The sequence below is a fragment of the Neodiprion fabricii genome, chromosome 2 (assembly GCF_021155785.1).
Source record: "Neodiprion fabricii isolate iyNeoFabr1 chromosome 2, iyNeoFabr1.1, whole genome shotgun sequence".
Classification (NCBI taxonomy): Eukaryota; Metazoa; Arthropoda; class Insecta; order Hymenoptera; family Diprionidae; genus Neodiprion; species Neodiprion fabricii.
This window is the reverse complement of record NC_060240.1, coordinates 4,167,574-4,184,634: the sequence shown is the minus strand read 5'-3', so window position 1 is coordinate 4,184,634 and position 17,061 is coordinate 4,167,574. Positions and strand designations below refer to the sequence as shown.

The following is a 17,061-nucleotide window of genomic DNA, read 5'->3' as shown; positions in this document are numbered from 1 at the left end:
ATTATTCGACGATTAGACGGGTCAACACGAATTTTGAGCCTTGGTTCTAGATGTCAAATTTTCATTTCTTCTACGTAACTAATAAGTGAAAAATTAGTTTTATTAGATAAATTTTGATCTTGTAGAGACCAGAACGATATTTCGGATGTTAAGAAAAATTACCCATTTTCTCAAAAATTTGTTATACATTCGTCAAACCTCAAACGTAATCTCCCATCATGCTCTCATAATTTTGCCCCTGATAACGTTAATAACAATAAAGTCCATCACAACTTGGTGAAAACATTTTCCTTTTTCCTCCTCATAGGCACCTGTATTACCTATCAACCAAAAACTTCAAGACTTATTTATCAACGTAAAAAAGACAAAAACAAACTTCATAACTAATAAACAAAGGTTTTGGTTATTATTCTGATTAGACTCTCTGAGGAAAATGAGTCACAATTCAGAATCAATAAAAGAAAAAACCAATTGAAAAATGCCGATGAGGAAGAAAGTAGAAAATCACCTAATATAGGTGGAAGGTAACTAATAGATTTTCTGTTTTGAATGTAAGTTACTAGATGGCACCACCATTCGCCACGGAGACTGTGATCAGCAAAGTCGGCAAAGCCGATCCATTCTTTATCTCCTTGATTTTATTTACTGCGACAGGTTGCACACCGACGTAACAAGGATTGCCTGATTCAAGGAAAAACGTCACTGACCATCGATTATTTTAAAGAGCCGGTTTCGAACGTCAGTCATGACCTTCTAATTATTATAATGATGAGAGAAATTTCTAACGTATACGGTAAAATGGATTCAATGGTGATGATGATGTTGATGTTGATGTTGATGTTGATGTTGATGATGATGATGATAATGATAATAATAACAAGACAGATGACGATCGATTGAAACGGGAAAATCAAGTTCGAATCGTCCGTATGAACGGGTATGGAATATGAATTTTTCTCTTCGCTTCGTTCAACGCGAGTCGTAAGCCAGATTCGACTGCGGTTAACGATGTGGAAACAAACCGCCAGACTTGACAAATTTCCCCCTCGTCACTCGGTTAGAATTTTTATTTTCGCTACCGATTCAGGCATAAAGTTGCACACGCTTCAAGTTGGACATCTGCAGGGGAGAAAATTGTTGTCCTACCAATTCGTCGAATCGTTAAGCAACTTGCTACAGGGGATAAAATGAATAACTTCTAAGTAATGATTTGCCTGTAAGAGGCGTAGAATATCAGAATTTGATATTGAGGGAAGAGTTTTAGACGGAAAAAAGGTTGAGAAGCAAGCCGACGATTTTGATCAGAGATAAAAATGAACTCAGAGTTCACATGTGGAAGAATTCCGAATTCAATACACGCTTGCAGAATTGCAGGATTGGATTGCAGCCCGAGATCGAATATAGTCGGCACCGCGGTTCGATCGAGGTGATTGGCCTCCATGTAAAGTGATAAATCACCGTTCAAGGCCATTTCGATCGGGCGAACCTCTCGGAATAGGGTTTAGTTTCCTGATTTTGCTATTTGCGCCGCGTATATACCGTTAACCTGGTTCCAAAAAGCGCGGGCATGCGATCCGTGCGACAAACCATCTGACACCTTTCACCTCTCGATCTCCCGGCATTTCAAGATCACGGTTATAGTCCGTCGGAAGAGGTCTGATTCTGAATAAAATATATTCGAGATATAGCTGCATTTTTATGTATTATTTCCACCCTCAGGATTGCAAATCTGAAGGAAATTTCTGAGTTGCGTAGCCGGCGTTTCGAGAAATAAGTAAAATTTGACGTTTTCTTGCTTTTTCCTAAAAAACTGATATCGGTAGATGAAAAATGACTTGACCATCGTGTAGAGCGGAAAATTCTGCATCGAATTATACCCTCATAAGTCGGAAACGGAGTCGGATTAACAAATTAATAAAAAAGAAATTCTACTTATCGACGGCGTCTAGGGAATTTTCGTGAAATAATTTCTCTTTTCGTAATTTGTTAATCCAACTCCGTTTCCGACATATGAGGACACAACTCGACGTAGAATTTTCCGCTCTACACGATGGTCAAGTCATTTTTCATCTACCGATATCGGTTTTCTAGGAAAACGCAAAAAACGTCATATGTTGCCGTTTTCTCGAAACGCCGGATACGCGGATCAAAAATAATTTCAGATTTGATAACCTGAGGGTCGAAAAACCCTATAAACAAAAATGCAGCCGTATCACGAATATTTTTAATTCGGACCTATTTTTATTGGACTACAACCGAACACTTTGCACTAATCCTAGTCTCAAGACTAAATCAGCGTTGAAAGAAACAAACGTGTGAAGAGAAAAAAAAAAAAAAATCACAAGAGTACACATGAAAGAAAAGAATAAGATGACCGAAGGAAAAAGACACTCGAGTTGTTAATCGTAGTACGTACTCTAGCGGTCATATGTCAAGACAAGGTCGTACTAACTGGTTTTCAATTGCCGCGTTTAGCATCGTGATTTGACATACGGTGACTGAATTTTAAGCACGCGAATTACTAGAGAGTATGGTTATAGAATTTTTTATACGGGCGCAGAGACACCAGAGGTATAAAAACATTCAAAACTTGTCACGATTCGACAACTTTTAAATCTTTCGTTAAAAATGTTGAAATTAACGTTTGCTCATCGACCCATTTATACCTACGATACATAATTAATGACGATTACGGGAGTTTTTCATTATACATATTTTACACCTGGTATCGTGTAGGTTTTAATCATCACCGGCAGCAATTCTACCAACATCGACGAGCTAAGGAAGCCAGATTTCGACTATCTGAATGAGATTATGCGCCTGACGTAGTTATACTATAAAAGCGGTGGATCAAGTTTCGTCGAGTTACACTATGCTCAAAAAAAAGAATAGAAAAAAAAAAAAATAGGAAACCGAAGTTGGAATGTTTTCCAGAAGAAAAGGTTGAGACGATTTTTTCCAATTTTTGAAATAAAGCATATTAAAATTGAAAATTTTCACCTCACACTATGTAATCTAAATTGATAATACGCAACGTTTATAATTTACAATCAGATAAATTTTTGCGTTAGAATTCCAGCGGAAGTTTAAGCGATAAATTCACGGGTATTTTATAAACTTGAAAAGCGAAACGATCCGACAGCCTGATTCTTGTTTTCTGTACAGTAAGAAAAAGTCTGAAAACCCTTCGGACGTTTTTATTTTTTCCTTCTCGCGACGACGAAGAGCAAAGGAGCCATTAACTCCGGTAATGAAAGCATTCACGAACCGTCTTAAGAATCGCGAGATACATTCACGAGGTATATATACATAAGTTTGCTCAAGGATGATGAATCTTAGGGGAAAAAAAGCTCCCTCGCCGCTTTAATTTTGATTTTTTTTTTTTATTTTCCGCGCAGCTGCATTTATCGAGATAAAAATCTCTCGGTGCATGACTTGAGTTAAAAGCAGAAGCGGTAAGAAAAATTCATCCGACGGAATTCGCTTTTAATCCGTGAAACGCATTAAGGCGTGACGACTCGTGTTTCATCACTGTTTCTCATTTATTTCTTTACTCATTTATTTACTCAGTTATATTTCCGCTCGTCATTTTCGTTTCCTCCCGAAAGAAGAAAAAAAAAAAACCGTCCATCATAGTACGAGGGCAGATTACCTCAGACAGAAAATGTCAGAAAAGCGAAAAAAAAAAAAAAAACAGGCGGAATGTTTCGCTTTTCATGTCGTCGTCGTTGTCGGCAGTTTTCTTCCTTCGACTGAGATTTTTGCCAAGCAGGCATTTCCGTTTCCGTTTCCTTTTTTCCTTTTTTCTATTTTTTGCTTCTTGTTCTCTCGACGGTTTTCCGAATCGCCTCACAGGAAAAGATAAACGAAATTCGCGTGTGAGATGAATAGAAATAAAATATTTCTTCGTTATCGTCGAAATGTACGTGGGCGGAATGGTTCGGAGTTATATTTACCGAGACGGTAGATCCGTCAACGAAACCAGCGTAGTCTTTCTCTTTCTTTCCAACGAGGACGAGGGAAAACCCACTTTCGAAAATTGCCTTTCTCCGCGAAAAAAAAAATCGCTTCCGCAAATACGGGAACCGTGCCTATAGATATACATGGTTCACACCCTGCAGTTTCAAAACGATCTACAGGCATACGCAAGAATCATGCTGCAAGTGAAAAGAGAAGATGAAAATACACGAAAAGAATTGCGGTGTGGACCGAGCAACGTGATTTCCCCCTGCATCCAACAACACGATCCCAATTTCAATTCCAATTTCAATTTCAATTTCAACTCCAATACACACCGAGGTTTCAATTTCGATTTTCAACAAGCGGATATATGCGCGGCGTATGTTTTGCTAAGGCTGACTGTGTTATTCGTCAATCCCATCGCGCATGACGAATCTAACGATAACGAATCAAATTTCAAAAGCAATTATCTCATAACAATATTATACACGGTTTCAAACGCAAATGACACTGGTCAGCAAAAAAAAATAAATCTTTTTCTCACGTTATTTTAGCTCACAAATTATAATTAAACACCGATCATAGCAACAATATTTGTGTTAAAAAAACAAAACTTATGATGTTGGAAAGTTCAACCATTAAAATAGTCAGAAAATCCATCTACTAGTATAATTCTAGTTATTTTGTAGGTTTTTTCTACAAATTCGAACTATGTTTTGTATGTCCTAGTATTTAAATAGAAAGTGGTGTAAATTCAAAAATAAAATATAACTAATTCTGAATTTTTAACAATAATAAACAAAAAAAAAAAAATCATGTCACATCAGGAAAAAATGGAAAGCAGATATAAATTTGGCACACTAAAACCTTCGTATCTATATTTTATTATTATATTTTTTATTTTTTTCATGGAAGAGGATTTCGTTGCAGACCTGTGTTACACAAATGGAAAACAGATCTTATTTTTCAAGACACGTGTGAATGAATTTAACGGTACAAATAACAAAAAAAAAAAGAAAGTAACCTACAGGTAACCACGTGTCGACTGATCTCTTATCTGCGGAAAAGGATTTGCATAAGGAGAAAATTAACGGTAGCTTTTGGACTGAGAAAAATATTTCATTTACTGTTAACAAACGTATATTTGAATATGGTGAAATAAACGTGGCGTAATTGTTGTCAAATTTTAAATGAGCCAAATACGAGTCGTTAACTATAAATAAATTTCCATCGATCGACAAAATATACGTTTTTTAACAGTAAATAAACAATTTTCTCATTGTCAGTATGATGCTGTGCAAAGTAAAAATTCAATCATCATTTGTTCAAGATTACAATAAAACAAGCGATAAAAGCTTACAGTACTAATGAAATACAATCCAGAAGTTCCGACGTACGAGCTAAAAGGATGAGAGACCGCATTATTTTCAATCAGTTTGATTCGCATCAAACCGACTCGACCATGGACGATTTACTCGACAAACCGACGCGATGTCATAAAAGTTGGCAAACGGTTTAATCAAGCTCCACATTGCTGAAACCATGTGACGAAAAATACTGCGCAAAACAGCTTCGCCTACGCGCAAATATACCTTACACATACGTATGTACACATGTTAAGTTGAGACGTGAGTATAGTACCAATATTATATACAGGAAATTCCTACAACCTAACTATACCGTCATGTTTATAGATCGGATCGCATCCACGTGTTATTCGACTTAAAATCTCTTGTTCTAGTCCGGAGTAATTTGATCAAAGTAAGCGAAGCTCAAGCTAACAGCCAAACGTTTTAAACTTTTTGGGAACGAAATAACGTAGGTCAGTTTTATCCTTATACTTCTATAAAAGTATCAGAGGTTTAGGGTGTGTCAAAAAATTTAAATTTCGGACTTCGCTACCTTATTCGAACAAACATTGGAACGTTTGACCGCTAAGTTTGGCTGCTGACTTCAGCCTCGTCAAAATTAAGCCCCAAAGTTTGTCAAACCGTTCCAATGCTTGCCCAACAAGTTTCCTTCTTTATGATGATAAAATTAGTAACGTTATGAAACAACTGCTAATTCGCACCTTTACACTGAGAAAATTTTAATTTCTTACAGTAACTAGAAAAATTAGGTAAACCGCGATAAACGAGACATACTCTTATTTTGAAAAACCAACTTCTTTTAAAAGTAATCCTAAAATCGTTCGATAACAATTTTTTCTTACGTTACTAACTTCAGCCTGATACCTGTATACATAAAATCTAAACACCGTCGAACAGTTAGCCAATCCAAACCCAATAACGCTCATTCGGCTCAGTCAGCCTATTCGATAGTGGATTACCACAGTGTGGGAAGTGCAGAGGCGATAGTTTTCAGCCTCCTTCCTCGCACCTTCCCACGCGAACTAATAATTATTGTCTAAAACTTGGAGGACAAAGCGTAAGATCTCGACTGACAATAAAAATGGTTGTTCTTCAATAATCTCGTCGACCGTGTACCGTTGAAGCGAAAATTGTACCGTGAATCATATCGTGACCGCATCGAGGAACAAGCCAGTCGTAACGAAATGGAATAGTTTTTTTTTTTTTTTTTTTTTTTTTTTTTTTTTTTTTTTTTTATCACGAATGTCCTGCCTCAACGCAGACTGTTTGAACTGAGGATCCGGTATTTGAGTTATCGTTTGTCACAACGCCGCCGCATATCGAAGGGGCCAGATGACGAGTTATTGACAGAGTCAACAAGCCGGGAAACCCTAAGCCCGATGTCTTATCTTTGAATCCCATAACGTTTCACAGCTGCTAAAATTCGACGATCTTGTAATAAACGACGATCACATTCACGAAGCTATGAAATTTTCACCGCTCCAACGATTATTCTTTTATTTATTTATTTTTTTTTTATTTTTCTTTACCTTTCATAACCTTTAGCGATAGAGGAAGAGTATCGTTTCCGCTCGCGAACAACTGTTTTCGATTTTAACGAATTTTTACATTTTCGAACGTCTGTCGGAATTCGAAAAACGGGTTTTTTTACAAAACTTTTTTATTTCGCTGTCAATTCGTATCAGTTTCTTCGGAGTTTGAATTCCATTCTGTAGATCGACGTATGATAACTGAATAACTCTTCAACGCTGACTGAACATTGTTGAAAAACTGATCGACTTGTCTGAAAAAACGTGTCGTTGCCTGTAACTATATAATAATAACACAAATTGCTCGCAATTAAGTTTCATTCAGCGAGCTATAGATTTTGGTAAAGGTGAACGTGTTGAAAAATAATAATAATATAATAATAATATAGAGTAAATTTACTTCTTCTTTTTAGCAGCCGTTGCAGATGTCCGTCTAATGTTACAACGAGGAGAAGAAGAGTCCATGTAATGAAACGATGACGTAAACTGTTCGTTTGTATAATATCATAAATGAACAAGGTGTGAACAAGTATTCCTTTCACCTTTCAGAATAATGGAAACGATTCTGGTTGCCGGTGAGATGCGTGTGACCGTGAATAGAAACTCGTCAAGATGGTATCAAAGATAACGCGATAATCGAGGGGGGCATTTGCAGAAATTTCAGGAAATTACTGGGTATTCGAATCAATTTTTTTCTAATGCAGGAAAAGTTTTAAAAAAATATTAGAGGTCTTAGGTGTGCATTTGTTGTGTCGTTTTCAAAGTAAATTAGCCTGCATTAGATCCTCATTTAAATTTATCAGGGTGATGCACAGTGTGGAATTTTAATAGAGCGTAAAAAGGCGAAAATTCATTGCGCGCAAGGTTTCTCGCTTAATATTTGTAGCATAGAATGCGAACTTTCCTGGCATAATCTACTCGCGAATGCCCAAAAAAATAGTCGTAAGATTTTTTTAATATCTTCATTTTGAAAGAAAATATATCATTTTTTAGAATAATGACAAAAAATGAACCGTTCTTCAACATCGAATTTAGGACATCTCACTTCCAGCTGACAATTTTGGCAAAATCCTATGACAATGCGTGAGAAACGCTTTGAATAAAAACCAACTTGTAAAAGTTTCGGGTGAATCGTTCGGAAACCGTAGGAGAAACCTTGCGCGCAAGTTTGAAAAACCAAAAGTGAAGAAAACCGCATTCAAAGTTTAAATTCTCAAAGAGTCGCAGTACGCAGACTCATAAAAATAAACGGTCTTCGACCACGAAAAATTGTTTTAGATCCAAAATCGATATGATTCCATTAAGAGGTGGCACGAGTGCTTGTAAAAAAAAAAAAAAAAATGCAAATCTCCCCTCAATTAATCAAACATGGTATCCGCTCTTTTCACTAGCTTTTCAATATTTTCACGATTAATCCCATGACGTCGGTATCGCACGGAGAATTTAACCCACGTGAAATCGGCAGAGTTTCACGCGTGATGTCGCGAGGCGAACTAACCAAAGGAGAAAATCTCCTCTCTAACACGTAACTTTTCGCGAATTTGTGCGAGTGCGCGTAGCTCAGTTCGGCGGCCAACACATCCCCATAAAATCCCCATGCACCCCCACACGTCGTACCTTCGCTGCCCCTTGTCGCGGTTCTCTCTCACTCTCTCTCTCTCTCTTTCTTTTCTTTTAGTTTTCTTCTCTCTCTCTCACCCTCCGCGATGAGTCAGAGGACCGAATCGATGCGAGAACTTGATAGAGATTCGAGGCATGCATCTAACACGACTATAGAATACACGCGTGTGTGTAAAGAATTCGATGACGTCAGCAATAAAAACCCTCTTTTTCTGCCACTCCATTCACCGTTCTCGTTAATAACAATTCGCAAGCCTTTCAAATATGAATTCATTGTTGGTCAGACAATGCAGACTCTTCTGAATTATCAAAGTTCAGGGTATAAATCTTTTATTCATGTTTAACAAGCGTTCAAATATCTTTTCATATTTTGCTTATCCTGTAACAACTTGCGAAGTTTCAAATACATATTTCGCTCGATTTCTTTGCGGTTTGTTCAGGGTGGCCACAAATTGGGGGAAAAAACAAAACCCCCTAGTTTTCTCCACAAATTTTCCCTGTTCCAGTAAAGTTACTAAAACCAAAATCGTTCCGTTTTCTTAACTCTATATTCGACAAAAATTAAATTCGCATTGAATAAAAACATTGTATACGTTACAAAAAAAAAAAAAAAAATCAGTTGGCTTGCCAACCATTACAGAAAACTGACATTCTTAGTTTCTTCCACGACCAAATTAAAAATCTCCCGATATTTCCGGGTTTTCAAGATGTCGGCAAATAATTTTTTCCAAAATTTTACATCATCAAATGATTTCTATCGAGTTGACGATTTTATTATTACTAGTATTATCCAAATTTTTTTTTCTTTCTTTTTTTTCCAAATCGCGCCTGCAGCTGCATACACGCGCTACGCGTAAAAATAACCTCTCTGAGAAAATCGCGAGTCGTCTTGTATAATACGCGGGTACGCAGAGAGGGTAGAGAACCTCGGCAGCTGAAGGCGTGTTCCATTCAAAAGAGCCGAGTGTGAGTTCGAGTGGCAAAGAAAGGCTTTGCGGGCTGAGGGAGCGTCGGCAGCGACGCGGTTGAATCGCACTTTACAACTTTACGAGTAGAGGAATATATATATATATATATTTTTTCAAACGCACATATGGGAAATTCCATGCAAACCCGACTAACGTCTGATCCTCGCCATTTCCGATATCGGATAAAAACAAAAAGTCTCTGCAATTGTCCCAACTCTGAAACGGTACCCTGAATTTTTCCATATTTTTTTATCCAACCGTTAAATTATTTACGAATATCGAAATTTATTTTGAAAAGTACCTCATTTGAAATGCTCGAAATATTTTCAAAAACTGTACTTTCCATTCCATAGATTTCAAGAGCGGAAGCCATGATGGCTCGATTTTTGTTATTCCATTTTTTAACCGCACTTTCAGTCGTATTTTTGGTGGGTTAAAACATTTTTTTCAACGGTATGAGAATTCAAAAATCGCTCCACAATGGAGACTGTCTAGAAATATTCCAAGTGAAAAGTAAAGGTTTTGTGAAATTGTCGTACTGTTGAAGCGATTTTTTGATCGACCGACAAAAAAAAAAAAAAAAATGCAAGTGATGATAAAAATGGAAAAAAAATCTACTCGTCATGGAGCCGATCTTGAAATGTTCGGAATAGAAAATACAGTTTCTGAGAATTTTATGAGCGTTTTACATGCGGTCCATTTCAAAAATCAATATCGATATTCATAAATAATTGAGCGGTCGAATAAAAAGTATGGAAAAATTGAGGGTACTGTTTCAGAGTTGGGACAATTGCAGAAATTTTTTTTGTAAAACAAAATCGTAAATGGCGAGGGTCGGACGTTGGTCGGGTTCCCATGGAATTCCCCTTTAAAAACTGTTCGAAATACGTTTCATTACTTTCCAGAATTATCTTCCAGAGAAATGAAATCGATCCAGAAATTATTCGGAAAATCGGAATGAAGGATAAATAAAAAGAACTGTTCGGTATATCGGCAGCCTTAATTTTCAGACACGCGTTTGGTTATAAATATTTCGCAATCTAGATTTGAAATTCGAAGCAACTTCCTTGCACATCATCGGGATCAACTTTGCACGCGATGCGATCTGTCCAAATGCCATGTTTGCCGTGTGTTAATATGTTCGTGTAGAAACCGTACATAGCGTATACATATGGGGCATTCCATGACATTTCCATCAAGATTCTACGTCGATGTTTCAGATTTGATTTATAATTTTTTTGTATGAAATTACACGACTAAAACGCAATCGTAATTTTTCTCCAGAATTTTTCGACCCAGCGTGTATAAAGTCCGATTTAAAAATTTGAAAAAAAAAAAAAATATATCTTATAGAATATAATAAAATATTTGATACTTCAATAATTTGCAATCCAATAATAGTAATACTTTTTTTTCTTTTAATTTTTTTATTTTTTTTTTTATTCATCTTTTCAAGTCACGACATCTCGATTTTCTAACGGGTGGCAAAATTTTTTTTTACCTTTCGTAAGATTTTTCTGAATTCTTTCAGATTTTGTAAAAGTGGCGTATTGTTTTCAAGTTTCTAAATCATACTTCAAGGCACGCCGAGTGGAAAAATTGTGAACAAAAAAATTGCCATTGCATTTTTCGTCGTATATTCTTTCGTAAAAAAAAATAATTCTAAAGCCAATCCGATGCATCGACGTAGAATTATCATTGAGATGTCATGGAATGCCTCATACAGATTATAGTCTCAATGTCATGCACGCGATTCGACATTACGGTAGTACATACCGTGGTTTGAACGTTATACATCAAAGTTTCGGACATGGAATGAAAATAGCTTTCCAATTACAGGCCGTGAATGTTCAGCAGGTAAAACGTGCGTCGGTCTATCCATATCCATATGTAATCCACGACGTTGATATTGATTATACACATACGGGGAGAAGACAAACTTGAACTGCGGAGAAGATTTGAAACACGGTGTTTTTTTTTATCAATTTCTTACACACGAAGACGTGAGACTAAGATGATAAAAATTTAAGAAAAAAAAAAGGAAAGAAAATAAAAATTTACCCAGGCAGAACATTTTTTGTTTCAAGATAAAGATAAAGAGACGATAGAGGATAAAACCGTAAAGGCTTCTTGTGTAATTAACGAAGCGCAGGTGAATTTACGCCTTTAAATGTATTTATATATTGTACATAATTAGTACGTAATACATGATGATTACCGACTGATTTCTCATTTTTCCTAGTAAATACATGATTCTTTTACGACTCGAGACGTTGCTGCTCGTATAACGAACACACCTTTTCGAAATTCCCAGGGAGCTTTGAGTTAATGTATATATAAAGCGCGTAATCTAGAAGAGGGAAACAAGTTCGGCGCAAAGAAGAAGAAGAAGAAGAAGAAGAAGAAGAAGAAGAAAAAGTAGAAGAAGAGAAAGTAGGCAACCCGCTGATCAAATCTGGCTGAATAGCCGACTGATCCGTCTTCTTCCTTTCTTTTTTTTTTTCCTCAATTTCTTTCATTTACGTAACTATTCACGATCAATGTGCTAAAAAGAAGAAACACTCGACTCTGTATTTTGTTCTTATCAGTACCTTCGTAGTCTGGATTACGAACGAGTAGAGTATTTATTTAAAAAAAAAAAAAAATGTACAAATTTTTCGTTTTTCAGAAATTTATTGTCCCTTTCTTTCAAAACTTTCATCGTCATTGATAAGTTACAAAGCTTGATAATTTATTGCATCAAACTTCGAATGCAATTCGAAGGTATCGGGAAAAAAATAGCAGATGTGTAAAATTAGATAAAAGTTGTTTAATATAATCACGGAGACTCGAGTGAATAATTAGGCTCGGTGGAAAAGTAGCTTGACATTTACGCGTCCATCGTATGTTCATCATTATTCGCGGCATATTAGCATGGTTGTTAAAATAATAGCTGGGAGAGTTGGAAAGTAATTTAATTATAGGATGCGATATATATACATGTATACATACACACACACACACATGTAAGGTTAATGGTGTGTGTATACCGCATATATTAGGTCGGTAATAGTGCACGAAGATAAAAAAAACACGTAAATAAATTAGCGGAAAAAAAAGGTGTACGTACATTTGTCATCGAAATTTACCAGATCGATGTTATTAACGTTAATGTAACGAAATATGAAATATAAAATGACCGTTTTGAAAGTTTAGAACGACTTTGGAGAGGTTTAATATTAAAAACCTGACCACGCTTCGCTTGTTGAAAATATAATACTCAATTTGAAACGATTCTAAATCGCGGAATAACGATTTTTGGTAAAACAGAATGGTTCAATTTCTTAAAAATTTGGCTAATTTGAATATCGTAGTAAACGCAGGTATGTCATTATGCCGCATACAGGAACGGATTCGAGCTTTCAGGCTTTTTGCATCTCCGGTTTATTATCGATCCCTGGTACTGTGTACAGTCCTTGATTTTAAGCCCTTCCCAACCGCTTGACATGCCTCTCAATATAATCCAAGAACCTCGTGACTCCTGCAGGATAACCCGATAAATTTACATGTTATTACCAACAGCCGCGTCCGTTTCCGTTTCACTGCTGCAGATTTTGAACAAAAAAACCAAACACGAACAGAGCGCGATTGAATAATTAACAATAAATATCTTCTGCGAGATATTCAATTTTAAAATCCGTTGGAAAAATTCACCAAAAACTTCTTCGATTCTTTGTGACGGAAAAAAAAAATTGCATCGCTCGAATTTCTTCTCGTTTATACATGTAATACGTAAACCTGTGTCACTTCCGCGGTATGTAATCTCTGCTGTATGGTTTTATATATTAGAAAAAGAGAAAGAAAAAAAATAAAATAAAATAAACAACGAAGTAACGCTGTTGGAATAATTTACAGGTGAAAAATTTAATTCGCCGTTGTTTGTTAATTAACCCCAATCCAAACCCTGCAGAACGAACTTGCGTAATTAGCGTCGGTGAAAAAAGGAACGACGCGAGTCGAAGGAGACGACGTGAGAAAAAAAAATAAATAAATAATTATGTTATACGTATTTAAACCAACACGCGGTTGAGTTTAAAACGGTAAAATTGAATAAAACATCGGGGTGCCTGTCTGTCGGCTGATAATTCGGGGACAGACGGAAAGCCGTGGCATAAAAATTTCCAAACACGTACGTCAGGTTATATATATATATATATATCCATTAATTTGGGTGACAATATTCACTGACGAGGAAAGAAATCAAAAAGGCGAAAAATATGCGTCCAGAAAGTATAATTTGCAATTAAAGTATCCTAAAAAAAAGTTTTGGGAGTTAACCATTCGCTTTTTTGTAAACTATACGTGCATAGTTTAGGATCTTGATTATCGTTTGTTACGATTTTCTCGAAATATATCACTGAATATTAAATAATTGTCAAGTGTAAGAAATCCAGGGGAAAACTTTCTGCAAAATCGATTACCGCTATTTATTTGTTAAAATTATTTTTCACGTTGCGAGAAAAAATACTCAATTTCTGAAACGTGTCGAAAAACATTTCAAAATCGTCCAAAAATTATTTCTTTACTCAAACAAAGGTATTTAGATATTATTGACTTTAATGTTTAAAGATATTGAAATACTGTATAAAATTATTCTATGAATACCTATACAATATACGTACTTTCGAAATGCATGCGTAGATAATGCAATGCGTGTTCGTTTAATTGAACTCTACGTGTTGAAGGGTGAATAATTAACAGACGATACAACGTTTTATAAACAATTAAAATATGATAAGCGGTTTTCTTTTCTTTTCTTTTTTTTTTTTTTGTTTTTTTGTTTTGAATAATTAATATTTTACTACATGCGTAAAACATATTCCCGAATAAATCGAATCCAAACAAATTTGCCAAATTTCATCTTCTCGACATACATCCCCTGGAGTTTTCATTTACTTCGTAAATATACCTACGTAAGTAAGAATCGTATATTATAATTAAACTGCACGAGCTAACGAGAGAACATAAATGACTTGCATTCGATGTAACAAGCTTATAATGAAATACGTTTGTCTGATCATCGAGGCATAAAACGCGTGTGATAAAATAAATTAATAAAAAATAATAAAACCAGGTAAACCGGCAAATATTTAGCATAATGAGGATAATTGCATCGACGTCGAGACTACGACCGATGGAAATGCGTGCGGCAAGGCATGAAGATATTTGTCGTAAATTATACGTCGTTGAAAACCCGCTTACGTGTGTATATAAATATATGTGTTATATATATATATATAACAATATACATCCGTATGCGTTGTAAACATACCGCGTATGTCAATCTCTGAGGAAACTACCGTGTGCAATGCGGAATTAATGATAAAAAAAAAAAAATGAAAAAAAAATAATAATACGCACACAGACACAAATATGCGTTAAAGTTACAGCTGCGGTAAACGTCGGTCAATCTGTTCCGTTCCTTCTTCCTATTCTCGTGCAATTTTTGATTTTTTCTGCCCCCCCCCCCCCCCCCCCCCCCCCCGGTTGTTTTTGTTTTCTTTATTCCGTTTCCATTTAACCCTGAAGAAACGTGGTATACAACCTAAGGTAACGTATAGCGTTAAGCACAAACGCACGCGCACAGTCGTATGTAAACACCCGGTATAGTAACGACGCGTTCGAGCGAATGAAGAAGGTTGAAATTGGAAATGGCTGGCGTAATTGGCTGAGTCATTTGCGCGCCTTCTTCCGCGTTTCCTCGATTCCATGCTATTCGAAAAATTGCAAATCCTCCGCAAGAATTTTCCCACTTTTAAGGTTTATGAGGTCGAAGAAGTTAATTACCTCCGAAAGTTTTCAGCCTCGTTCATAGACTGCAATACATATGCTGGGATGTCAATAAATTGAAAAAATTCCAGCGCTTTAATTTCCTTTTAGTAATAAATGTTCAACAATACGATAACTTGGTTCGGTGTTGAATAAAAAAATTAATACGGCAGTTTATATACAAACCTAAGATTTAAGTCGTTCAAGGTAAAGTATAATAAATAAAATATCGCTGTTTTCGATAAAAAAAAAATATATCGCATCAATATTTCCAGGATAAATCAAAGTACTCCGGAACTTGAGGAGCAATTTTTGTGTTCCAAAATAATTCCAGTGTTTAAGGACATTTAAGGACCCGAATATAGACTCGGTCGAAGTTGGTAACTCGGGGGAAAAAATCGTTACCGTGTAATTTCTGAACGACTTTGAAGGAGTTAATTTTTATAAATACGATCACTATTAGTTCAACACGATTTATCAAACTTCAGATGATCGTAAAGTATCGAAGTAACGAGTTCTCCTAAGCACGCATTTGCTACAGTAACGTAACCAACTTCATCCTCGTGAACATAGCTGCTGCATCCATATACGAGGTTCAGCAGCAACCGGTTGTGAGGGGGAAATTATGCGTTCGGAATATAAGCCGCGGGTTGTTGTACGTAGGTACCTGGAACCTTCCTTCTCGTACCTACGCATACGCTAGGTCAGGTTATAGGATGAGATACGTGCGTTTTACGGAAACGGAAAGAGCCATACGCGCAATGTGGGTAAATAAAGCACTCCCATACAGTCCGCGTACTAATTAAACCATGCGAAACGCAAATACGTGGATAATGTAACAATATTGCGCATACACCTATATGGAGTACAGTAAGTACAGGTGAACCAACGACACGCGATATCACGGTGGTCGGATCCATGTTTCCATGAATCCCGCGACGCGGAGACTGGGTCCTATGCTAATGGAAACGCGAAGGTCACCGAGGTCACTCGAAGGTCACCGCGTAACCGCGACGAAGAAGACCAAGAAGAACTGGTCGGCGTATACCGCGAACTACGATACCGTTAATCGGCCCTCCGTTGCAGCAACGTAACTTGACTGAGACATCGGATGTGTGCGGGCTTCTGCATGCCGACAAAGAAGATCGACGAACGGAGACGTTACAACTTGAACCTTGACTTCCTGAAACGCAACGATGACTGAGTACCGGTGTTCGTCATGTGGTCCCGTGTCAGAGGCGAATCTATATCGATATAGATATACTGAGTTGAAGTTCGTATGATGTTACCAGAAACCATCTTGTCGAAGTTGGTAACGATGCATGGGTGGAAAAGATCGGTGTTTTGCAACTTTGGGATTGCTTGAAATTTAGCAAACCGTCAAATACACGATTTACGAACTCAGAATTTGTGAGTTCAACTTCTTCGGTTAATCTAGAGGTGGGAAATAATGATTTTTTACTTGAACGTTTCGGAACGTTATCGTAACAACGATTCGTGGTGAGGAAAAACCGTTGTTTCGTAATTTTTGGAACTGTTTGAAATTCGGCACGCCATTCATAAAACGAAATATTGTCACGATTTGCGATCCTAGTTCCTTCAAAATCGTTGTAAATATGAGAAAACAGTGATTTTCTTCTCTCAACGTTTGGTTACGACACTGAGAAAAATTTCATTTGTTGTACGGTAACCATAAAAATTGAGTAAAACAGGTATCGTTTAATAAACTGTTCGAATATTGTTGGAATTACGAACACGAGCGTTAAATTTCCGCAACAGTTGCAAGAAAATATAGCAATGAGAAAG

At 36.5% G+C, this 17,061-nt stretch overlaps 1 protein-coding gene across 5 annotated transcripts in view; it reads right to left on the bottom strand.

Moving 5' to 3' along the window:
- The window catches only part of LOC124174689 (WD repeat-containing protein 47), a 102,058-nt gene that overhangs the window by 74,171 nt on the left and 10,826 nt on the right, over positions 1–17,061 (bottom strand). The window contains exon 1 of one of the 5 annotated variants that reach the window (XM_046554073.1): positions 7,260–7,366. The exons of 2 other annotated variants lie outside the window; for them this stretch is intronic. In XM_046554073.1, the coding sequence (XP_046410029.1) occupies positions 7,260–7,324 (65 nt within the window). In that variant the 5' untranslated portion in view covers positions 7,325–7,366. Of the gene's footprint in view, positions 1–7,259; positions 7,367–17,061 lie in introns of those variants that run through there. 2 more of the 5 variants (XM_046554071.1, XM_046554074.1) reach the window with 2 other exon arrangements.